The sequence below is a fragment of the Sciurus carolinensis genome, chromosome 2, assembly GCF_902686445.1.
Source record: "Sciurus carolinensis chromosome 2, mSciCar1.2, whole genome shotgun sequence".
Lineage (NCBI taxonomy): Eukaryota > Metazoa > Chordata > Mammalia > Rodentia > Sciuridae > Sciurus > Sciurus carolinensis.
Genome location: NC_062214.1, coordinates 192149062 through 192175130, shown reverse-complemented (window position 1 = coordinate 192175130; position 26069 = coordinate 192149062). Strand labels below are relative to the sequence as shown.

At 33.9% G+C, this 26069-nt stretch overlaps 1 protein-coding gene across 4 annotated transcripts in view; it reads right to left on the bottom strand.

The window, feature by feature from the left end:
- Positions 1–741: 741 nt before the first annotated feature.
- Papola (poly(A) polymerase alpha) overlaps positions 742–26069 on the bottom strand; it is a 60745-nt gene continuing 35417 nt past the window's right edge. The window contains exons 15-22 of one of the 4 annotated variants that reach the window (XM_047542331.1): positions 24869–24978; positions 20928–21049; positions 15930–16072; positions 13109–13209; positions 12655–12875; positions 8380–8442; positions 6397–6471; positions 742–4298 (exon numbers count right to left, since the gene is read on the bottom strand). In XM_047542331.1, the coding sequence (XP_047398287.1) occupies positions 4203–4298; positions 6397–6471; positions 8380–8442; positions 12655–12875; positions 13109–13209; positions 15930–16072; positions 20928–21049; positions 24869–24978 (931 nt within the window). In that variant the 3' untranslated portion in view covers positions 742–4202. The remainder of the gene's footprint in view (positions 4299–6396; positions 6472–8379; positions 8443–12654; positions 12876–13108; positions 13210–15929; positions 16073–20927; positions 21050–24868; positions 24979–26069) is intronic. The other 3 variants (XM_047542332.1, XM_047542333.1, XM_047542334.1) reach the window with 3 other exon arrangements.

Genomic DNA, 26069 nt, shown 5'->3' with positions numbered 1-26069 from the left:
TGGAAAAGTAAAAGAAAACAATGCTTTGATTAAAGCACACATATTCTCTGTACTTGTCTTTATATGAATACAGTTCCCATACTGGTGAGATGGGATTTAAAGACGCCCCAACCAGAGGGAAAGTGAACACAGCCCTATTTACATTAAAAATGAGTATTTTGAGAGTTAACATTTTAAATGGTAGATGGCTAAACTCCATAAACACTAAGTCCCATGTCCTTGGTAGATATGATTTTTAGCTAGGTGAAAATATGAAGCGTAAGGAAGGATAATTGGAGAAAAAAATAATAATAATCACAGTCAAGACCTTCCACCCACCTATGAGGTTTCTGAACAGCAAACTTGAGCATAGCCTTAATTCTATCTTTTAAAGAAAGGACTGTGAATTGGGAGGGAATGAGTGTAGAAAAATGTACTTTAAATTCCATGCCTTTCAACAAAATACTTGTGTGGTTTGATCAGCTGCTAGAATGTTCCCAGAATACTGAGACAAAAGCATGTCTCTGAGGAAGAAAAGCAGAGGCTGAAATGATTTCCCACACATATGAAATCACTTCTAGAATGAAGGCAGTCACTTCTGAAATATATGGGTCAGAAATATTTATGCCATCTTTCTTACTTGGTACCAATAAAGCTATATGGAATATAACAAAAATTTTTAAACTGGTAAATATAGAGAAAGGACGAACTGATTTTACAAACATGAGAAACATGATTACACATAATTAAACAGTCCACTTCTCTGTATAACAGAAGATCGTGTTTATTACAGAACATACGTAATACTTCATTTACCAAGTTCAGCATCCATTTGTGATTTTGGCTTGAAGAAAAGCTAACAGAAGAGGAATAATGTGGAGAACTAAAAAACAAAACAAAACATGCAATTCAGGCTAAAAGTTAACTAATTTTCCTTATATTCTTCATTTTTATTAGAATTAAAATGGGCAAAAGATCCAAAGGATTATTCAATGCCTTTCTAGAAAACAGTTTTGTCTTTCTATTCAAAAGCATTAAAGTGCACTAACACTGTTTCCAAGGCTCAGTCTACAAAATGAGTGTATTAATTCATATATCAATTACTCCTTGGAGCTGCTGATCATTTATTGCTACTTTGAATGCAGCTGGAATTAATATTACATTGAGTTTTAAAACATTTTTCCATGTGCAGAAAAAGTGTTAATTAGAAAAATAAAAACTACTCCAGAATCTAGCCAGTCACAAAACACACAAACTTTCAATAGTCATTTTACTAATTCAACGAGATGCATGAAATACAAAAAGGCAGTAAAGGTGACAAAATTCAGAAAGTATAACATTCAATCCCCTGGCTAGTTGTCTTATCAAGGCAAAAGTACAGCACGCTCAGTTCTGAAGGTGTCAAAATGTCATTTTTACAATGTTTTCCCTCTTGCTGAATAAGCCCAAAAGTTGGATTTTCATTTGAATAAAAAACAATCGCACACTGCAGTCACATATTTATTGAAGGCATTAGAAATCAGAATTTAAAGAATAGAATGTACACAGCAGTGTGTCCCTTAGAATAATGGCTTTTACATTAAGAGGTCCATCTCTTCACTCAACACTGAAGACAACCACACCCAAGAGCTGGCCATCACAAACACATGGGGCAGCTCCCTCCTGATGCATCAGTTACATCTGCAACATTAAGCAATTGGGGGTTTTGAGAAAAGCAGTATCTGATTCGGATTTAGTAAAATAAGAAACAGCATGCTGGCTGGTTGTAGTCTACAACTCTAAATTTACTGAAAAACAACAGTGCCACCTTCTGACATTAGAGATAAAGTGCTTTGAAAACCAACAGCTGTGAAAAGGCAGCACACAGAACACTGTCTACCTGCACAGAATAAATACACAGGTAATGTATGGTGTCTATACAGTAAATATTTTAGAGGACAGGATAGCTGAAAGTGAATTATTAGTAACTACATTCATGCATTCCCCTCTAAAAATCAATTACATGGAAAAAGAAAAAAACAAATAGCTGATTGTGAAATAAAAACGAAGAAGCAAAAGAAATCAGCCAACTGTGGGATTGTGCTGTTTTTTTTAATTTTATTGTGTTTTCAATGGAGAAATACATCATCTGTTTACAAAATAGCTCTTGAAAAATACAAGGAGTACAGATACTATAAAACAAAGCAAACTCCAGTCATGAGACACTACATACATCATGCGAAAGCAACAGTCTTTGATCTCCAGGTTATGAAAACTAGAATTAAAAAGTCACTACACAGAAAAGGTCCAAGTTTCCAGCCTGGCAAAACTTGGAAGCAGTTACATGAAACGCTTAATAAACTGAATTTTTTTCCCCAATGTGTAAACAAAATGACAAGACTAAATCTGTGCCTGGCAATATCAATCTAACTCTGAAGCTACACAAAACACACAGACACCTTGTACACTTCACCTGTTAGTTGACCATCTTTATTCCTTAGGTGGTGGGAGGAAGGGCAAGGTGACTGTGCAGAGCAAAGATGTGGGAAGTAGAAATATTGTATACTAGACATTATAAAGTCATGGTGAAAAGAAAGCCTCAATTAATGCATAGCCTAAGGGGCAAAGACTACACTCCAACTTCGAAAAATTAATTTAGAAGGACAGGGGAAGAGTTTAAGTAATTGCGGTTTAACATGGAAAATGCACATGTGATAGATAGGATGGAGCACGATGGCGGATTCATGAAACATGCTCATCAGAAAAATCTGCTAGGACTGCTCTGTCCAGATTAAGAAACCGTAAGCTTATCAACATCCGGCATCCCTCATTCTTCATAAAGATGGATGTTCTGCTGTTCAATTATGAAAAATTATTTTCTTTAAAGAAAGGAAGTTCCTAATCTTTTGATAAGAATAAACCAAAATAAAAAAGGAGTACAGAACTGACTGACTAGATGTCACGTGCTTGCTAGAAATGATTTCCAAAATGTTTCTGTATGTAAAATTCACTGACAAATTTTGGTAAACCAGTTAAAAATAAAAATCAGTTAAAAATCTTGAAGAAAATGCCTTTTTGCCCACATGCTTTAAAATTGAAAATCAATTTACCATAGACAGGAACGAGAGTTCTGTGGAGTGTACAAAATTCCTCTTTTGAGATCAAACAGCCATCCAAGATAGATATCATGTTTCACAGGCATTACTTTTAGTCAACCTAAAGTTTTAGCCATGGGACCAAAATTTAGTGTTCTGTGCCACGTAGTCACAGGGTCACTGGTTTCACATCATGGCTTAAGAAAATACTGGCATTTTGGTTTCTGTGAATTAAGCCCTACTTTGTGCATACAAGCAAAAGGAAAAAAAGAAAAGAGGGGAGGTTCAAAAGCTTTTTAAATTTGTTTTGAAGAAAACAGATTGAAGGCAAAAGAATACGGAGCTTCAGTAAGCTCAAAGAAATGCATTTGCTGGCTGATCGCTGATTTGTATGCACTATAAAACAATTCTATAAATAAAACCAATATATCATTTCTTAATCATAACCCCATCAAAACCAAGTATTTCCTAATTATTCTTTCAAAGTCAAATGTATACCCTCAAGGTGACATTTCATTGTTAAGGGTTACAGCTACCTCATAGGGACTGAACTAGATGTACTCTTGTTCTTTCTCTGAAGTATAACAATACACCACTGCACGATGGTATCCAATTTGAAGATTAATGTTAAAGGAAATTCTTCAGGAAAAAAACGAAAATCCATCAAGCTGAAAATCTAAAATTAGTTCTACTTTCTAATAAAAAATACATAAAAGTGCATCATCAGAATAAGGAGTTCTTATGCCAGTTTGTATTGCAAATTTTCCAAACAATGCATCAAACATAAACCCAATCCAGATGTCAATTATGAATACAAATATAGCTTGAGGTTTTTGTTTTTTTGTTTTGTTTTCTTCTTTTTTTTTTTTTCTTATTTAAAGGCAGTAAATTTTTTTTTTTTTTTTTTTTTTTTTTTTTTGGAAATAGTTAATGCAACTGTTGCTAACACAATAATAATAGTACTCCTGGCTTCACATACTAACCTGGACTTCGGATCAAGTGCTGATTAGCCCAGTAAGGGAGGTCACCAAAAAAACCTAAATCCATTTTCAGTCATGTCTAGTCTTGTACCCTCCATTCTCCTTTTTTAGCATTTGAAGACAACAGGTTGAGTTGGCAGATATTGTTTATGGACCCCTGAGGTTGTTTTTACCGATTCAATCTCAGTTTTATTGAATTCTTGATAACAGGAATAGGATTTGCAGGGAGAGCAGGGATATCAGAAAGGTCTGTACTGGATGTTTTCTGAGAACGAAAGCAAAGAACACATCATCGTTCAAAGCACTACAATTTAGCAATGAGATGTACTTTCCACTGATTTACTTCCTAAGAAATGATGGAACCTTATCATAAGAAAGTATTAAAAATGTAATGCTCTGAAATGTCATCAAAATGCAACACAAATAAACACAACTATTATGATCACATTATTTGTTCTATTCTTCTAGAAATTTTCAAGTAATATTTTTAAAAGTTGTATCAATACACAAGCAACTTCTAAGGTAAATTTCAAATGAAGTTCTTAAAAGTATATTCTTCTAAAAATCACCTACCATACAATTATAAGGTAATGTTAAACTGTATTTACTTATAGCACATACAGCTGTAATATTAACTGGTGCTGGAGCACCCCCATGTGGGAGAACACTTAAAGTTCACCTTATACACAGATGCCAGCATTCCTCCATGAACTTACTATTTTCTGACACTAAGTTAAAACATGAAATGCACACAAATGAGCAAAAATTTATCCTATATTTTAGGGAAGCGTTTTTCTTATTACTTTAAACAGATTAAGTCACAGTCTTTAACATTTGAGAACAAATTATTAAATATTTTATTATGGAAAATTCTAAACATATACAAAAATAGAGAGCACTACATAATAAAGCCCCATGTATTCATTACCCAGCTTCATCTAGTGTCAGAGAAAGCCAATCTACCATCCTCCCACTGTCAGTCCTGGATTATTCTCAAGCAAATCTCAGAGATCTTATCCTTTATCTGTAAATATTTTAAGATTTACCTCAAAAGAATAAAAGACTCATTGATTAGATATGACCACCTCCCCAGAAATAAGTATGTCCCTACTATCACAAAATACAAGAATGTGTTTCTTTTTTAAAGTTAACATCATCATTCTTTTTCTAAGTGTTTTTTCTTTTATTGGCTTTACAAACTCTTATTAGAAACAAAATTCTACTCTGAAAAATACTTTAAAATGGCTCCTAATTCTATAGAAGTGAACTCAATTAGACAAACTATGAAAATATTTCCATAGAAAGTAATGTGGCAAACCAAAAGGCATGCAATCACAATCGCTGTTCAGGTTAAACAAGTCTATGTATCAATATTAAGCATACCTTCTCAGGTTATTTTTGTTTACCTCTCCCAAAAGTTTTATTAGATGATTATGGAAATAAAATTCAAAAAACTAAGTATGTATACATCTTCAGTGACTATGGAAATTAACATCCTGTAAAAGTACATTTTTAAATGACCACATTAAAACAACTGAACCACAAAGCAGCAAAGCATCATCATGGATCAGAACAGCAACATCCCTTGGCAGCAGTTGTTCTTTTATCTTGTAGAAGTTATTCAGTTTAGTATCTACTTAAAGAAAATATTTACTTTGTGTCAGCGTTTGACCTAACTGGGATTTATTCAATTTAAAAGAATTCAAGAGAACAGTTATTTTGCAGGCAAAACGAAGGTTTGCAAATCAATGAAAAGATCCCAGATGCCTACAGTACGTAATGAACTGTCACAAGGAGAATTACTAGTACAACTGAAAAATTAATTCTAAAAAAATACAAATTAAATACCAAGTAACTGAAAATCAGTACTGAACACAGAAACACATTTTAAAAATAAAACAATCATTATTAGCCTTGCCAAGATAATCTATTTTTTTAGTTCTTTTCTGGCTTAAATTTCACTCTTTTACACAAACCATATGAATATGAGTAGTGAGGATTTAAGTGATTTGTAAGAGCCAGAGCTACAGTATCTTTTTTTTTTCTCCCCCAAATGAGATGGGATCTGGTCTCAACCTGAGGGCTCAATGTGAAGACATTCTCCCCACTCAGCCTCCTGAGAAGCGGGACTACAGGTGCATGCCACAATGCCCAGTTAGTTATAAAATCTTGGCAGCACAAAAGCTCTGTTTCATCAAATCCAGTGCTCTGTCTTTAAACTATAATAAACACACCCACAGGCTTGCAAGTAATTATTTTCACAAAGAATTTTAATAGTCTAATACGAATGCTCATTTTAATTCAATATACCAACTAATCTTAAGAACACTGACAAAATTCTCCTTGCTTGTTGCACTTAGTACCTGAGAGGCCAACAGAGAAGCCGCTGTCTGAATAGTTTCTGATTGAGTTGTACTTGTCTCTGTATCAAGTTGTTCCTGTGAGACAAAGAGGATGGGGAGGGGGGGAAAAGAGACTTAACAAAGAATAAAAGAACATAACTGGGTTTGGTGGCTAATAAAGAAGACAAACTGGAAAACAGGAGGGATCAAGAGAGAAATGTGACTATATTACAAAATCATTTATTAAGCCTTGTTATAGGTTATTTCACCATTTCAGATATTCATAAATTTCTATTTGCCTACTTAAATCTTCTGAGGCATGGTCAAAGTATCTCATGACTTTTCAAATAGTTCCAACCTGGACAATTTTAAGCAAGCAATAATTAAAAAGACACAGGCCTATTAAGAAATGTCACCCAGACAATCAATAAGTACCAGCATATAACCCCAAAGAAAGCTCTTAGCTATATGCAAAAGAAAAAAAAATTGATTCAGTATTATTAAATAAAATTATCCAGAAGAACAAAAATTGTTCCACATCTTTACTTTAGAAAATGTCACTAAATGATTTCTCCCTCCTTATGGTCGGTCTTTCCTCTTCTCCCAAATAATTAGTACACTGATTCTACCTAAGTATAATCAAAATCAGAAAACAGGGCAAACTTTTTCAAAGCAGAGCACAAAAGAAAATATGTGTGCACATATAAATGAAAATAAACTTAAAATTTTAAAACATGTAGGCAAATATAAAACCATGAAATGATATCAGTTTTCTCCCAAGAATCTGCAAAAGGTACAGAGGATGTTAAGAGTAACAATGGGGGTTGCGGAGATAGCTCAGTTGGTAAAGTGCTTGCCTCACAAGCACAAGGCCCTGGGTTCAATCCCCAGCACTGAAAAAAAAAAAAAAAAGAGAGAAAAAGAAGAGTAACAATGGAAAATATGCAGTCTCTTTGGGCACAACCTGGCAATGTGTACTGAGAACTAAAATCAAGCATGCTATTTACCATTAATAATAAATCTTTCACTAGTCTATCATAAATAAATGGGAATAGGTGGTAGGTATTTATTTAGCTGCAGTCAATGCTATATATAGCAAGAAAGTTCAACTTTTTTTTAATGGAAACGATTGCTAATGACAGGAAACTGGTTAAATAAAATAAGGCAACAGACTTCCATGTAGTCACTAATGATAACTTTGTAGATTTTAATAACATAATGACATGAATATACTTTCTTGATTTACAAAGTGAATTAAACTCAGAAAGCAAAAGGCATTGGTATATGCGTATGTGAGGGCACATGCAAACCTAGAAAGATGCCAAAAGAATACTTGTTAAAATACCAATCATGGGAATCTGGATTACTTGAGGAAAGGAGGATGTTTTCTAATTTTACTGCAACAAATGGGAGTAACATTAACCACCTTCAGCATTTCTCAATTTCTGAAGAAATAACACTTTTAAGTCTTTAATGTTTGGGAAAATAACAAACTTTCCACCCCACCTATCTCATCCAAGTCCCATGCACACCAGGTTCTGGCCAAATCTGTCAAAAACAAGTCCTCTGTACTACACTCTCAAACCAACAGTGAGATGGCCTTCTAATCAAAGACTGCCCAAATCTTATACATCACTCAAGGACCACCTCAGATTCTCCCATGAAGCCTTTTACTATTTCTACAGTCCAAAGTCACTAACTTACTCCTCTTGCCCAGCCCCCAGTCCTCAATTAATTTTCTTTAATAATATAATTACTTACATCTACCTCTTATCTTCTCCACCTAAATATAAGATCCATTAAAAGTATGAGACATTTCTCACCACTATATTCACCTTCAGCTTTAGGCATTAATTAACATTAAAAAGGAACAAATACTTCACTAAAAACAATATTGAGGGGAAAAAAACTAGCACAAAATATAGTACAATATTCTACAGACATTTCTATCACATCTTCTGTACTCTTAATTGTGTTTGCATTCTAAAGGCTAAATTAATATACCTTTGTTTCTGTTTTATCATGTCCACTCAAAGCAAGACAGTTAGCATCTTCGCTTGTTTCATCCTGTTTTTAAAAAAAAAAGCTTTATTCTCTAAAATGAAAAAATTTAGATTATTTGCCAATCAATGCTTCAATGTATTAAAGTTTCCCAAAACTATAAAATAATCAAACATGTAAGATCAATTACAGCCTTAAAATAGACTGAGGACTCCCTCTGAAAAGGGTGCTTTGAGATTAATTAATTGAATGTGGCTTTAGTAAACACTAAAATTTTTTAAAAGTATGAGGAAAACTGTTGTTGCAGAAAACCACCATCTAAAGTACATTCCCCAAACCACTAAGTTTATAAAATATTTTTTTAAGGGAAGAAAACAATTCCCTGATCAAACAAGTTTAGGAAGTTGGAGTACTGTCCTTCAAGTTAGAAGAAACTCACATGTATTACCACATGAAATGTTTAAGAAATCCAAAAGAATACCACATCAACTTTCCTTTATAAGTCACAGAATCACAACCTCTTCCCCCTTTCCTAGAAAGGACTATTAACATCATAAAGAATGTGAGGTTTAAGTTAAACATGGCCTCCCCGAGTCTCAAAAACTATATTAAAACTATTTTCTCAGCTTTATTTTCTAAAAAGAACTAAAATTTAATTAAAAAAGTTTTTTAAAAAAGATAGAAAGCATAGGCCAAATTATAGATTAAAGACATTTAATACAATAAAAACTAATTTCAATAAGAACCTTATTTGTATTCTGCAAATAATTTTAAAAATACAGACTTGTGTCACAAACTCTACAAATGTGAACACTGTCTGAATATGTGACACTATGAAATTAATAAAATTAGTGATAAAGGTATTGTGGTTATGTTTTTTAGAACTCTTTCATTTTTATACACACACTGAAATATTTCAGGTTGAAATAATATGCCTAGAGTTTGCTTCAAAACAATGGAGAGCAGAGTGAGAGGCTGCATAGACCAAAAAGGCTGGCAGGGAGCTGATGCAAACAGCAAAGTTCATCAAACTTTTGTACATGTTTGAAATTTCCCCCCACGAAAAACTTTTTATAATATAGACAGTTTAATTTACCCATATGATCCAGAAAGAACAAACTTTTCTTCTAATTTTACTTTACACTGCTATTTTTATGTACTGAAAAAACTTCAGGATATATGCTAAGCAGAACTAAACCATCTCACAATATTTAAAACCCTCCTATCTATACCCATTTTAGTAGACTAGGTTATTTCCTTCTAATACACTAAAATTTCTAATACCAGTACTCAAGAACAGAGAACAAAAGACCCAGTTCAGGAAGGTTTTAAAATTAGGATATTTACACTATAGCAAATTTCTTCAACTTTGGCACCGTAAGATTTAGGTCTCAAATCTAATCCTGTCTCTGACTAAAATTGGTTTTATTTCTGGAAAATCCAATGAGCCTCAAGTTTCTCTGCTGAGAAATGCAATAAGTTTATGAAATAAACTAAGATCACTTCTTTACCTTAAAATTCTATACTTTTTTGTTAATCAACTCCATGGACATACTATAAGCAAAATCCTAAGAAAATTTATTTATCAAAAAACATTACATGGAGGAAAAGGGAGAATCTGTATTTTAAAGGATAACTTAAAAAACATTGAATGATTTTTTAAAGTGGATTTTTTAAAATAACAACTTTATTTAGTTTTGTATATGGTGCTGAAGATCAAACCCAGTGCCTCATACAAGCTAGGCAAGCGCTCCACCACTGAGCCACATTCCCAGTCCCAACATCAAATAATTTTAACATTAGGGATCTTATTTAGTTCCGTATTTAACAGAGACTATTAAAAAAAAAAAAAAAAAATCAAGATAATCAAGGACATATGAACAGTCACCAAATAGACACTTGATATTAATGAACTATTAATTTTTGGAAGGGGAATTAATTCTGTCTATGTATTCTTTACAAATGCATGATTTTTAAAATTCTACTGAATGATATGATGTCAGGCTTTAGATTCTAAATAATTCAAGGACAAAGGGGAAATGTAGTAAATGTCTAACAGAATTGAGGGTACAGAGAATGGCTAAGCATTCACTTTAACTGCAACTATGTCATAGGTACATAAAATGACTCTTTACTTTCATATATATTTTTAATTTTCCACACTAAATTTAAAATTTTTATATTCCTACTGCTTCTATATACAAGAAACATTGAGCATTATTCTACCAATAGAAGTACAAACAAAATTACAAACATTGTGATAGTATACATTTATTTACTAACAGCTCTATGGGTGCCATTTATAACATTAAGGAAACCAAATGTTCAGTCTAGAGTTATGCTTACATATCCTTTACTAGGGTATAAAGAAATTTGCATTCTGAAATGCTCTGATAACTCAAAACAGCATGAACAGGCAGAATGTGTAATTTACACCACACTAGTACATTCTTGGGTTGCTTCACAACACAATCATGTAGTAGAGAGGCTTTAATAAGATTTCCAGGCCTCATTCCTAAAGGGTTCTCATTCAATGTTATCTGGAAGAGGTCCTAAAATCTCTACTTAAAAAACAAAAAAAACAGGTGTGTAAGTGCGTATTTGGTTGGGGGGGGGGAGGGGACCTGAAAAAGTAATTCAATCAAGGATGAAAATCACTGTCAATAATGACAAAATTTACTACTGATTTTTAGTTAGTAGTGACTATTTCCAAAAACAATCAAAAATAAGTGATTAAGAGACAATTACATTTTCACCATTACCAATCAAAACACAATAGAACCCCTAAGAAACCTAGATTCTTTATTCCATTCTAAACAAATTCTTTCAATTAAAAAAAAAGTGATAGATAGATAAGATAGATATCACAATGAAATTGACAGTTTCATACTATCATCTCCACGGCAACGGTGAATGCCTCACTAATATGAAAACAACATGAGAGTAACACAAGAGATGAAGTTGTTCAACAAGACAACTTCTATTTTTAAGGTTCACACCATGGGGCTGAGGGTGGAGCTCAGTCGTAAAGGGCTTGCCTAGCAAAACCAAGGTCCTAGGGTTAGCCACCAATGTAAAAAATAAAAATAGAAATAAAACACTACTGGGGCAGGCCCAAAAATGGCTGAAGTTAGACTCCTTCTCAGAGACTTCCAGCAGGCTGTTGTTTTTAAGTGTGCAGCCAGGTCTGGGAACCAGCTGTGTTATAGTTAGTCAAGGCCAGAAACACTGTTATTCCCTGGACAAAATCAAGGTTATAAACATTAACTCAGGAGCATGGATCCTCCACCCTTTACGTAAGCTGCTGGTATTTGACCTGCACTTAAAAAAGAACTATGGAAATGGGCTAGAAAGGGGCTAAAACTAACTGGCTGGAGGCTGAAGCTGAAGCTGGGAGCTGGCTCATGGTTGTGGCCACCACTGAATAAAGCAGGTCTACTATCCTAACTGTGTTTTGCATCTTCTTCCACATGCGAACCCTGAATCTGTTTCCTGGGTTAGAGACCCTGCATGACAAAGACTCACTAAATCAATATGCACTTTTGAAAATGTAATAAGGTAAGCCAGCTACAGTTGTGTTATTTCAGGAAAAAAAAATTTAATATTAGAAAGCTTCCTGAAGGGTTGGAGGAACTAATCATTCAAGGTTGCAAAACTAATCTGACTTTGCAACTTTTTTCTATTATTAAATAAGAATCACCTGAGGACTGGTGGTGTAGCCTAATAATGGTAGAGCATGCACAAGACCAAGGTTCCAAACTCCATACAAACTCTCAGGGGCCATGAAAAAAATCAGTACAAATAAAAGAGAATAATAAATTAAGAACATGTAATTTCATGTTATAGACTACATACAGGCTTAAGTTTTTTCATGAACTAGGGATTATAGCTCAGTGATAGAGGGCTTTCCTATCTATCATTTGTGAGAGGCCCTAAATGCAATCCAAACCACGGCCTCTCCCAGCCCCCACCGACACACACACACACACACACACACACACAGGCTTTACTGACAGTCCAGGGTTACACAGAAGAGGTCGTTAGTTACTAAGGAGAACAGGAAAGGTACAGAGAAAGTGTGGAACTAAACCACTAAAGACACACCATTTTTTTAAAGCTTTGGTCCTTCTTTGGGGCTAACAAATGATTTTCTTCCACTGGATTTAAGAACAGGCAAACTTGTGTTGCCACAGCTAACATGTGTACATGTCTGCATGTGTGTGGATTTATGTGTGTGGGTGTGTCTATATGTGTATAGATAGATAGATACATATATACCTCTTCTGTTTTGGTTTTCTTGGGACTCTCTTCTTTATGAGGTGACGACGTCCTCTTGACTCCTACTATAGGGTTAGGTATTTTTGTTGTTACATTTCCTGAAGGTCTAGGTGGTGGGTTTACCAGACGTATTGAGGAAACAACTCTGGAGACCGTAGGCTTTGGTGGTGGAGAAATGGCTGGTTGTGTGGCAGTTTGAGGAATGCTTTCACTCGATGTACCTAAACAGTAAATATATGAATACATACAAATCAAAATAACCACATCAACATCAAGTTCAGGGAAAGTTTTTATTTCTCAGAATTTTATTTCATGAATAACTTTGCCTATAAATAATAAAACAGCATTTAAAAACTGAATTCAAACTACTTAATCAACAAGCCCATTTTCAAAATGAAGACTAAAACTAATTATAATGTAAAAATTCTCAAACTTGTCAAATCAACCTCCTTACCCCCTGAGCTTTCACTGGAATTTACTTGTGGTGTAGAAACTTCAGTAGCCTGTATGTTGGTCACAGATGCTGCCGTCACAGCTGGAGCAGGACTGTTTCTGCTAAACAAACAAACCGAAAAACGAATTAACATTTTTAAAAGAAATAGAAAAATTAGTATAAAACAAACAATGTGTACAGATCTAAAGTAAATGACTTTTGTTTTACTTCTCATAATATGCTTCAGTAGCTGACTTTAATTGATAAAATATTAACAATTAAAAACACAAATATTCTATAAAGCAATACTGACCAACAGACTTTTGTGGGGCAACAGAAATGTTCTTTCATTTGTACTATTTAACACCATTGCCACTACAAACATGTGGCCATTCTACACTTGAAATATGGTTAGTGAAAAACTGAATACTTGATTTCATTTAATATTAATTAAATTTAAAACTGCCACATAAAGTTAGTAACTACCACAGTGGACAGAATGGTTTTAAGAGGTCTGTTAACTAATGTGGGGTGCAACAGATGCTATTAAAAAGAAACAGGAAAATGGTCTAAGAAGTAGAAATAAATTTCTACACATAAAATCTAAGGGTACACAAAACCCTAAAAGTCCATCCAGTGCCAGGTTAACAACAGACTCTCAAGTGACAAGATGTTATTTTAATATTTTATTTTAGAAATAAATTATTTTAAACCCTCTTTGCTCCCCCTTAAAATTCTCTATTTCTTCTGCTTTCACATCCCAGTCTTGACAACGACCTATTTTTGAATTTGCAACCAAGCCATCAACAAGGAATTATCCAAAATTTCAAGTACAAATGAGACATACCTGCTTCTATCATTAACCCCTCTTTTCTTTCCTACTCAATGAGATTATATTCATCATCCCATTATTTATTAAAGTCCAACCCATCCTTCTACATTCTAGACCCCAGTACCTCTTAGAAGTAAAGGAAACTTACCACTCCTTTACTCTCCTATCTCCACTTTTCTGTCTCTAGTAATTATCATATTGACATTTAAATAAGCTCAAGTTTTTACTCTCTCCTGAAAGAAAAATAAAAGCAAAAAGTGCTCTGGTTACCTACTCTCCCTCAGCTATAGCTCACACCCTGAAGCTGGGGGACTACAGAGTCATTGAAGACAGGGTGGGTTTCTGGTATTTACACAGAACCATAGAGCAGACCACTTTTTAAAGCTATGCAACTTACAGAGGCATGTGATGGCACACAACTATAATCCCATAGCTACTCTGGAGGATAAAGCAGGAGGATCCCTAGTTAGGCCAGCCTAGGCAACTTAGCAAGACCCTATCTCAAAATAAAATTTTAAGAAAGGGCTGGGGATGTTTTCAGCAATGTAACACTTGCCTAGCATGCACAAGGCCTTGGGTTTGATCCACAGCACTGAAGAAACCAAAGAGTTTTGATACTTATGAGCATATGGAAGTAAATGGAGTCAACAAAAAGGTAAAACCACTTACAGGGATAAAGGACTAAAGAAAAGAAGAAAAAGGACTGACTGAAGAGAAAGCCCTGACTAAACTAGTCTGATTTTTAGGCCTGGGGATGTTCAAGGCCCTGGAGTTCAAGCCCCAGTATCACCTACCAAAAATAAAATTTTACTTTCAGAAGGTATTTAGTACCACTTAAGAAACTAAACTGCAAGACTGAATTTGTGAAATTTTGCATTAACATGCACTAAATCAAATTACACAAAGGATTTTTAAATTTTCCAGATGATGATGATGATGATGACGACGATGATGATGACGACGATGACGATGATGACGTACCAGGGATTGAACCCAGGGGTACTTAACCACCAAACCACATCTCCAGCCTTTTTATATATTATTGGAGACAGGGTGTCTCACTGAGTTGCTTATGGCCTCACTAAGTTGCTGAGGCTGGGTTTGAAATTGAGATCCTCCTGCCTCAGCCTCCTGAGTGTCTGGAATTACAAGCATGAGCCACCATGCTTGGCACTCCACATTCTTATTTTAAATATTTGTTTCTTCACCCCTCACCTTCAACCAAATTAAAAAAAAAGGATGAAAGTTAATGCTCTACAAAATGTAATTTTTTTTATAACTCCAAGATTTAGAAAACATGTACAGGGTTGAAGTCTTCAGATTATGTATGATTACATTAGCTTTAAAAAACATGCATAGCAAGTCAAAATGAAAAAAACAATGAACTCATCCACTGTGCACAGGCATTTTCTATTTCACATTTCAGTATGATTTAAAAAAAAAATTTTTTTAATGCACCAAAAGATGTATAAATTAAATATAAATATGGCTTTATTGTATTCTAATTTTTACTACCATAGATATTTACTTCTTTCAAAATATTTTAACTGTTTTTAAAGAAGTAGTCCTTAAGGTTTTTCTATCTGAAACCACTCTAGGCAGACCTTTGCCCTCTTTAGAAGTCCACAAAGGGATTCACAGGTAAGCTCTCCTGTTCCAAGCAGCTCTAGGATAGAAAGGCAGCAGTGTCCCTTTTGTCTCTTCTCTTTAGCATACCACATAGCTTGCTCTATCAGCAGCTGTCTAAATACATAAATCTGGAAGAATGAAGGTGCCAATATTCATCCATAAATCAAAGACACACCAGTCCCGAAAATGAAATACAAGTATATGTGTTAGGTCAAAAAATAATAATAAAATTAACTGTCCCCACAACTAGGAGTTAAACTGCTATTTTTAAAAAATTAGGGAGTAAACATTAACAGATTACTCTAATATCAACAATAGAATATATTTTAATATGTTCCTCAAACAGCTTATTTTCCACTTCTGCTTCCCTCATTTCCTTACCCCTGAGAGCTGCCAGAACTGTTCAATGGACTGGTCTTCATAGCACTAGTAGGTGAAGGCACAGACATGCTGTTATCACTGTCCATAGACAAGTCAAGGCTGCTGTCATTCAGAGCTGTTAATTTGACTCCTTCTGTTGAATGCTGCAATCAACAAAAAATTCAATTAAATTTATCTTTATTTCACCCAGATCTTCAAAACATGAAAACTCTTAACCAACATATGGATTTCTACTAAAAAGCATAAAGCAGCTAAGTCTGTAAAAATCATAAATGCCATGCTGAATATAAAAGGCAAAGATGTGGGACTAACATATTCCTTGACTTAAGGATAGCTCTGTGTGAGAAAAAAGGAGAAAGGAATGCTACATTAAGCATGTACACTAAGACCTAATGCAACTTAAAAACCATTTATGAAAACACATAAATTTTGATAGGAACGATAAATATATATACACACATAAGAGAAAAACAATGTCTTAATAAACATGGTATTAGCAATGGCTATCTGGCAAGTGGGATTTGAAGAGATTTTTCTTATTTCTTTTTCTTTTTTTGTTTTGCAGTACTGGAGAGTGAATTCAGGATCTCTGGCATGACAGGCAAGAGCTGAGCCACTGAGCTATACCCACAGCCCTTCTGTTCTATTTTGAGACAGGGTCTCACTAAGCTGCCCAGGCTAGCCCTGATCTTTCAATCATCCTGCCTCAGCCTCCAGATTGGCCAGAATTACAGGAAAACACCACCAGCCTGGCTAGAGGTACTGTTTTTTTGGTTTTTTAAGATAGGGTTTCACTATGCTGCTCAGGTTGGCCTTGAACTCCTGGAATCAAAAGATCCTCCTGCTTCAGCCTCCTCAGTAACTGGGACTATAGCCATAAATAACCTCACATGGCATTATGTATTGATTCTAATTATTCCATAATGAATATAAAAAGTATGCAATTCCAAACAACAACAAAAATCCAGTACAATTCATTGCCATTCATTACTATTTTTTAAAAAAATGAACCTCTCTGAAAAACAAAAGTTCAACTGCTCTAAATGCATTTTAAATTTTGATATGGGATATTTACTTGTGTATGTAAACTGTCCTGAGAAAAATAAAAGCAAAACTTTCTGAAAATTAAGCCCAATATCCACATATAGAACCCCAATGTTGTTTCTGCTTCTTGAAAAAAAAAAAAAAAGTACTCCAAAGAGATAATGTAGGAAAAACCAAAACTAAGAACGGTTTTATGTGATTAAAGTTGATTTCTTCAGTAGAAAAGTTTGAAGTGTTGCTAACAAAGTGCTACCTTATGCTGATTCATTCAGTTTCATTTACTCCCCCTTCAGATACATTAAATCTGAGTGTTCACTTATCTACAGAAAAAAATTTCTTGCTTTTGAAGTGCTGGGATCAAACTCAATGCTTCCTGCACATTAGCCAAGTGCTCTACCAGTGAGCTATACACCCTGCCCCAAAAAAAACATTTTAATGGAAATAATTTACACTGTTGACAAAGACGCAAACCAAATATATGTATGTGTGTATCTGTGCTCTCCTCTCCAGTTCCCCAAATGACAAGAAATTCTAATCTTTATCTCTAAGAAACCACGTACATAAAAATGGATCAAATGGGGAACATGAGATCTTGTAATAGGGAGAAGAGAGTAATGTCATTTATTTATGACATCAATTGTAAAACAAAAAGTATCCAATATTCTAAATGAGTATATTTCTATTCAAAGACATTCCCAACCTTACTCTTCACCAGACATGAGAAGGATCTGTTCAGTAAATAAATTATATTCAATTCTATAGTAGTTACCTGCCTGGCTAGGTGACCATACATGTGTGTGGTAAACCACCACTGGGGATCAACTGTGAATGTGAATATTTTAAGTCGCTGGGCTGACAGAAAACTGTATTAAGTTACTTTGCATTGCTTCTGTGTCTACATCAAGTTTGGTAGAATACCTCAAAACCAAATACTCATAAATATTCCATCAAAATTTTCTAATAAAAGATAAATAAAAGAGCATACTACAGAAATAAATACTCATATACATTTCAGTCAGACCTAGATTCAATTCACATTTTATACAACATGACTTTGGCCAAGTTTCTTAACCACTGTTTCTTCTACAAGAGACAATACCTAAGGTTGCTGGAACAGTAAATACAAAGACTGGTACAGTGCTTTTTAAACAGAGTTTAATAAAAGGAAGCCATTAGTAAAACTCCAACGCAAACATTAATGAATTTAAACTCCCAGGTACTTATAAAACAAGAAAGTGCTACTTTAATAAAGGAAATTAGTAAAAGATCTAAATAAATTTAAAGACAGAATGGATTTAATCAAATTATAGTCATACAAAGAAATGTTCAGGAGGCACTAAAAAGTAACCTGGATGGATGATCATAATATAGTAAGCTCAAAACAAGGCAGATCATAAAATGGTAAATTTCATCCAAAAACAAAAAACAAACTTTGAAAAATACACATTACACAGGATAACATGTGTAATGAATAGTATCTTTGGAAATAAAATTGTTAAGAGCAGTTAGTACAAGATAAATTGTAGTTCATTTGTAAATAAAATAATTTCCTGATGATTAATAATTTTCTTTATGTTAAACAGGTCTATCTAGAGAAATACTACCTAACAAACACAATAAAAATAAAAAGGAAAATTCACTTAAACTATATACTAGTTATTCCAAATATCAATACACATTTAACAGTAAGTTTAAAAATAGTATGAATCTAGGATTCTGGACAATCTAATTACCCCTATTATAAATAAACCATAAAACAAATGGCTATTTATATTCACTTCTGAAAACAAAGTGTATATTTTCAAACACACTAAATTTACATTTAAGTACAATTTAATTCATTAATTATATAACAGCAGAGCTGGGTAGAGCACATGAGGCCCTGGGTTTGATCCCCAGCACTATAAAAGAAAAAAAATAATAATACAATGTCAAAGAACAATTAGAAGACAAATATTCATCCTGACAATATAAAAATAAAATTGCTTAGCAGTAAATTATGTTAGCATGTATATGTATATTCTAAAACAAATAGCATATTTTGTCACTTTCCAAAATTACGTAATTCTTGGGACAAATAGGTTAAGACAAGAATGTTTGTAATGCTGGGGAGAGAAAAGCAGTTTTCCAAAGTAACATCAAAAGCTGGGAGTATAGTTCAGTCACAGTGTGCATGTGTGGTACGCATGGGACCCTGGGTTGATCCCTAGCACGGAGAAGAAAATAAAGAAAAGGTAAAATCATATTTTAATTCAAAATTTTATACTTCTTACTTCCCCCCAAAAAATCTATGTGCCTATTGCTAGATCATAAATGATGATGGTGATGATAATAACAAGTCAATATGAGCATTTACTATGTGTCAGGCACTAGTTTAAGCCACTCTTTACACAAACTGACTGATTTAATCCTCATGAAATACTCAATGAGACAGGTAAAAGTATTATCCTGATTTTAGTAATGAGAGAAATCAAGAACAGGTGCATATTACATAACTCGCTGAAGTGTCACAGATGGGAAGCAACACAGCCTGAATTTGAACCAGGGAGTCTACTCCACACTCCTTGGGCTTAAATCCAATGAATGCTTCTTATCATAATGTGCTCTGGGTTTTTTGTTTTAATGGTTTTCTTTTTTCTGTACTGGGGATTGAAACCAAGAGCAATGAACCACAGAGCCAAGTACCCAGTCCTTTTATTTTTTGAGACAGGGCCTTAAACTTTTGATCCTCCTGTCTCTGCCCTCCAAGTTGGAATTACAGGCATAAGCCACCATGCCTCAGCTTAGTCTGTTTTAAGAAACAAAATATTTTAAAGTTGAAGCCTTTTGTGTATTAATTTCATTGTTCTCCTCCAAACCCCAGATAAACAACTATTACCCTGAATAGAATTGGTCATCGTTCTCTAAAATATACTTTTGTTTTATGTTATCTCCTAAATATGTTGCTTTACAAGTTCTTCAACTTGCAAACAAACTTGCATCACCATATCATATGGTATATATTCATCTGCAACTTTTTTCTTAACATGTGCAACTCAAGATCATTTATTTTCATTGCTATGTTCTATAAGTGATTCCACTACAGGAATAAGCCATCTTTTTTGGTTTTTTTGGTACTAGGCATTGAACCCAAGAGTGCTTAACCACTATGCCACATTCCCAGCCCGTTTTTATACTTTTTATTTAAAGTCAAAGTCTCACTAAATTGTTTAGAGCCTTGAAAAGTTGCCGAGGCTGGCTTTGACCTCTTGATCCTCCTTCCTGCCTCAGCCTCCTGAACTGCTGGGATTATAGGCTGCACCACTGCGCCTATCAAGCCATCTATTTTTGGAACCACTTAAAGAAAAAATAAAATTGTCATCATGCTTGTTATCTAAAATTCTAAAATGCCTGCTATAAATCCAAAGAAGAAGGAAAAAAATGGCTCTAAGTAAATCAAAAAGAATTAACTCCATATATACTGCAAAATTTGACATCTGGTGGCTTCTATGTGATCTATATGATAATTTTAAAGTAATACACATGTATTTTTATTGTCCCAAATGTACCAAAATAAAAGCTATTTTTATTGTTAAAAAATACAGTTTCTTGATCCTCATAACTTGACTAATTTAACATGGTTTACTTTAAAAGAAAAGGAATTGAGACACTAATGTAGGACTTCAAATGGATAAGAATAAAAGACTTTATAAAAGAAGAGAATCTAGGTGTACACAAAATAAGAATATGAAGCACCACCACTAATCTCTCTGAAGTCTGAGGCAAGTGTGTCCAAGAAAACTGATTTGAGTGAGATTTCACATGAATGGAGTTACTCTACATAACAGACTTTTTAAATGCTGTCAACTATTTCAAATATGATCTATTAACTAAACCTAAATTCTGAAATACTGGCAGGCTGGATGCACAAAACATTATGTTAGTAATGCTGTTGTAAGTACTTTCTAAATTTACCTTTTTCTTTTTCTGAAGCACATGATTAGGTAGTAGTTGATGGAGTTGCTTTCTTTTTACATGCATTGCAGCAATTTTCATATCCACCTCAAACATCTTGCTGTTTATTGCTTGCCTATAAACTACACAATTAGAAATTGTTACAAGAAACAGAAACATTTTTTTAAAAGTCAGGTTTAAACTCACTGAGGAGAAAGTATTCTAAGTAGGAATCCTTTTTCCATCAATACTGCATATCTATAAAATTATCAGATCAAGACCTGTCCATAATCTGATAAAATTCATTGTCCAGGCAAATTTTTTACTGTTAGGTGCAAATAATGAATAAAAGTACTAAGTATATTATATCTTCCAGCATAGTAACTCTTTTAAGAAACACCAGAATTAAAAGTAAGGGGTTTCTTAAACTCATAACCTTTTGCTACCAGTATAATTAAAACTTTTAACCTCAGAATGTAACACAGGTAACAAAATAAACAAAACTTATTAAACTATACCTAAAGATACTTTATAAGAATCTGCAAGATAAAATTTTAAGTAATGACATGTTTTTAATTATAAAAATAATACAAAGAACAGGTCACAGATATGAAAAAAATGCTACAAAGAAATAAAACCAAATTACTGAGGTCCCAGGGCCACAAAAAAATCAAAATATTTACTAAGTCATACAACAAATACTGATTAAGCACCTATATTGAGACCTCATTCACAATGGTGTACACACTGGAGATATAGCAGTGAAGAAAGGAGACCAAAAGAGCATCACAGAGTCAAAATCCTATAGATTTAGAGAATAAATAGGAAATAAGTAAAATATATTTTGTGCCAGATGGTGGTGAATACTATTCAGAAAAACTGAACAGGGAACAGGATAGGACACTCCACCTGGAAACCTAGTTAACACTGACTGAAGAGTACCTAGTAGAATGGCATTTCAGAGAAAGCAAACATCAAGACCCAGACGTCCTGAGCATAAGAGTATACTTAGAATATTTGAGGAACAACAAAAAAGGCCAACAGGAGAAAGAGGAAAAAGGAGAACTCCATGATCCCTCATCTGCAACTACAAAGGCCCCAAGACTCCCCACACAGAAGGCTTTCTTTCCAAGACTGACATCAAAACTCATCTAGCATCAAACCCTGATCTTAAACTATCTATATCCACTTGGCCTTTACTTTTGCTACTGTGAATAGCAATAGTTCCCTGCAAAATGTTGCTCCAGGTTGCTGGGTATTTTACTCACTAATTTTATTACATTTATGGGCCCAGACATATGGACAAAGAATTGTGAACTTATACTAAGAGATGAGATCAGAAAAGATAGGAATAATGAGAAGATCACACAAGACACACTTGCAAACCTCAATTTAGGACTGAAGACTTTCATTTTGCATGACATGGGTGGCCATTACATATTTTTAACAGGCAGTACATGATTTTGTCTTAAAAATACCATTTGGATGCTAAATGAAATAGTAAGCTGGGCAAGGCAGAACAAAAAAGCTGAGGCAAAGATAGTAATCCAATAGAGAAATCATCAGCTTGAACTAGCAGTAGTAGAAAAAGTAGTAGCAGGATTCTCAATATATTCAAAGCAGAAGCAAAAAACTTAGTAGAGGAAAAATAGGCATCGAATGTCTCCAAGCCTTCTTAAAAAGAAGCTAGGAGGAATTGAGGATTAAAATCTGTTGTGAACATGTTAATTTGCTTTATTTAAAAAAAAACAATGTACTACATTGAAAATTTTCAAGATAACAGAACTAAGTATTTCCTTCCACAAATACCCAAAAGATCCTTGAGTATCTAGATGATTGAGAGCTTTAATAAACAGCTCAATTTGGATGCAAAGTACAAAATAAACTTTCTAATTCAAGCATCTGTTCATGACTTGGGTTTTTCACAAACATATTAGGTTGGCATCAAAACTTTTACTTCAGAAAAAAAACATATCTGTGGCAGGAGGAAGAATAATGCCCTACAGAAAATGCCTTAAAACTGTGTACAGATGGATGTTTTCATTGTCACATGATTAAGTTATATCATTCCATGTGGAGACTTCCACCCAGAGAACTGTACCATGGTCCATCACCATTCCTAAAGATGAAAATCTACTAATCAATTATTTAAACCAAAAACATAATTGTTTTACTTTAAAAAAAAAAAAAAAGGTATTTTAATGTGTTAATTATAATTACTTAGAGCACAACCACCATGTACACCAAAAATTAGGTCACTGGGCTAGGAGGATAGCTCAGTGGAAGAGTGCATGACTAGCATGCACAAGGCCCTGGGTTCAACCCCAGCACAAAAAAAATACAAAAATCAAAAAACATAGATTATCATTCACTTCTATCATGTTACAAATGTCAACACTGAACATCAGAATAACTACAGACAACACCTGTCAGTCAGAATACCCAAACAGCACTGCCGTTGATCTATAAAAAGTACAACCATTTGACTTCTCTTAAATGTCTTCTAGCATCACTGTTTCTGAGCATTTTCATACTGAAATGTGTGACACAACAGTCAACCTTTATCCACAGGCAGGTGTGTTACAAAACCCCCAGTGGATGCCTGAAACCACACAGTACTGAACCCTATATATAGTCTGTTTTTTTCCCCATACACACATACTTAAGATGAAGTTTAATTTATAATTAGACCCAATTAGAGGCTAACAAAAAGAACAATTACAACATACTGTAATAAAAGTTATGTGACTATGGTCTATCAAAGTATCTTAATTTACTGTACTTGCCTTTTTTTCTTATGAGGAATAAGATTAAATAATGCCTATGGTGAGATGTCAAACATAAATGAATCAGGCACTGTGATGTAGCATCAGGCTACCATGTAAAGGTTACTTGAGTATAAGCACTTCGATATGGCAATTGTCTGATAACTTAGGTGGCTACTAAATTGACTAACAGATGGCTAGTGTATACAAAGTCGCTATGCTAGACAAAGGGATGATTTGCCTCTCCGGAAGAAAAAGTGTAGGAGGGCACAAGATGTCATGCTTCTCAGCAACATGTAATCTGAAACTTGTGAACTGTTCATTTCTGGAATTTCCCATTTCATATTTATGAACCACAACTGACCTTGAGTAATAAAACTGAAACCACAGATGAAGGGATTTCTATACTATGTTCTTTTATTTCCCTCTTATGTTACAATCAGTGTATGATAATGATGTTTTAGCCACCTGCCACCGATATCTTTCCTTTAGTAAGTAGGCAAAAAAATTTTAATGTTAAACCTAAATGTTCACAAGGGAAAACTCACAGTGGAGAAGTGAAAATGCCACTTACTAATTTAAAACAGAGGTGGAAGGACACTTGAAAGAGAACAGAAATAGTCCTTACGGAAGATGTATAGTTGTCCCTGTGCACACTCACCATTCCTGTAAAAAGTTATACATCTACATAATAGCTGCACATCCATCATTTGGTCTTGAGTTTAAAAAAAAAATCATCTTTTATTTGGGATACAAATCAATCTGAAATGTACACATAATCAACTCTACTCCCTGCCTATGAATTAATACTTAAATTTACATTTAACACATGAGAAGAAATGTCTTAAAATTACTAAGAAGTTCGGCTGCATCAATCTCTAAGGTTCGAGATGATTAAAGTAGTCAGACATAAAGTCAGTTTTGTAGACAAAACTAATATCCAGGTTGTTTCTAATTCCATAAGGAATTATGGAGAAATCAAATTAAATGGCTTCATTTAACTCAAAAGTCTATCACAAGAAAAATTAGTTATATATCAGACATTAATGAATGTTATCCAAAACCATTAAGATCATTAAAATGATCATTGTTCGATTTTCTCAATTTCAAGTTATTACAAGTATCACTAATTGCCGTGTACATCAATAAATTTAAAATGCAAGCAAACTGAATGCTTGATTATCCAAGTAGACATACCTGTATCTGTGAAAGACTGAATGTCATAGGTAAGATCAACACTGAGATTTTCAGAGTTTTCTGTTTTTTTAAACACTAACCCAATCACCCACATCGTGCGAAATTCTTCCCTGCAAAAAAAGAACATTACCACTGTTTATCAGTATTCATGAAACTATAGCTATCACTGGGTTGACACCCTGGAGAACACAAGGAAAATTTATAACACAAATGTACAAGCAAACTGAGTATAACCTCAGAGTCCTATTCCATACCTATCTTCTCTGTTCTTATAACTATGCAAACAATCAGACTTCAAGGACAAATATACTCTTATCAGAGTATGTATGTATGAATGAAAAAACTAAGGGGCACTCAACCACTGAGCTTTTTTATTTTTAATTTTCTAACAGGGTCTTGCTAAGTTTCTCATGCTCACCTCTAATTTGCATTCCTCCTGCCTCAGACTCTGGAGTAACTGGGATTACAAGCACGCACCACCTTGCCTGACCTATATGATGTTCTTAATGATGATGACCAAAGGCACTGGTCTCAAAGAAATACTATGTTCTAATTAATGAGGAGGAAAGAATACTGCTTTTTAGAAAAGTCTGCAACAAAAAAAGGATTTTCTGAATATGAAAATGTAACCTAAAATACATATTTCTTAAACTTTATAATTCAACATAAAAGGCCATAAACAAATTTGACTACAGCATAATTAGTGAAAAAGTTTTTGGCTCGGCTTCTTTTGAACAATGAACGAATGACTTATCTGCTGAAACTTGCAATCTTTAAATAAGACTGCAGTAACCAAAAACTTGTAAATGTTCAAATAATTCTTTACATGATTTCAAAAAGAAAAATAATCTGTTCAATACATCAGAATAATTATCCTACATTACCACAATTTTAACTCATCCTTTCACCCATACTTTTCAATCTTTTGTCTTCCTTTTTCTCCTTCTTTTTGGTACTGGGAATTGAATCCAGGGGCACTCAACCACGGAACTACATCCCTAGTCTTTTTTTATTTCTTATTTTGAGACAGTCTTACTATGGTGCTTAAGGCCTTGCTAAACTGCTATATTTGGCTTTCCTCCAGCCTCCCAAGAATCTTTCTTCTCATTTTTTTTTTTATTTTTACAGACTGCATTTTGATTCACTGTACAAATATGGGATACAATTTTTTGTGTCTATGGTTGTACACAATGTAGATTCA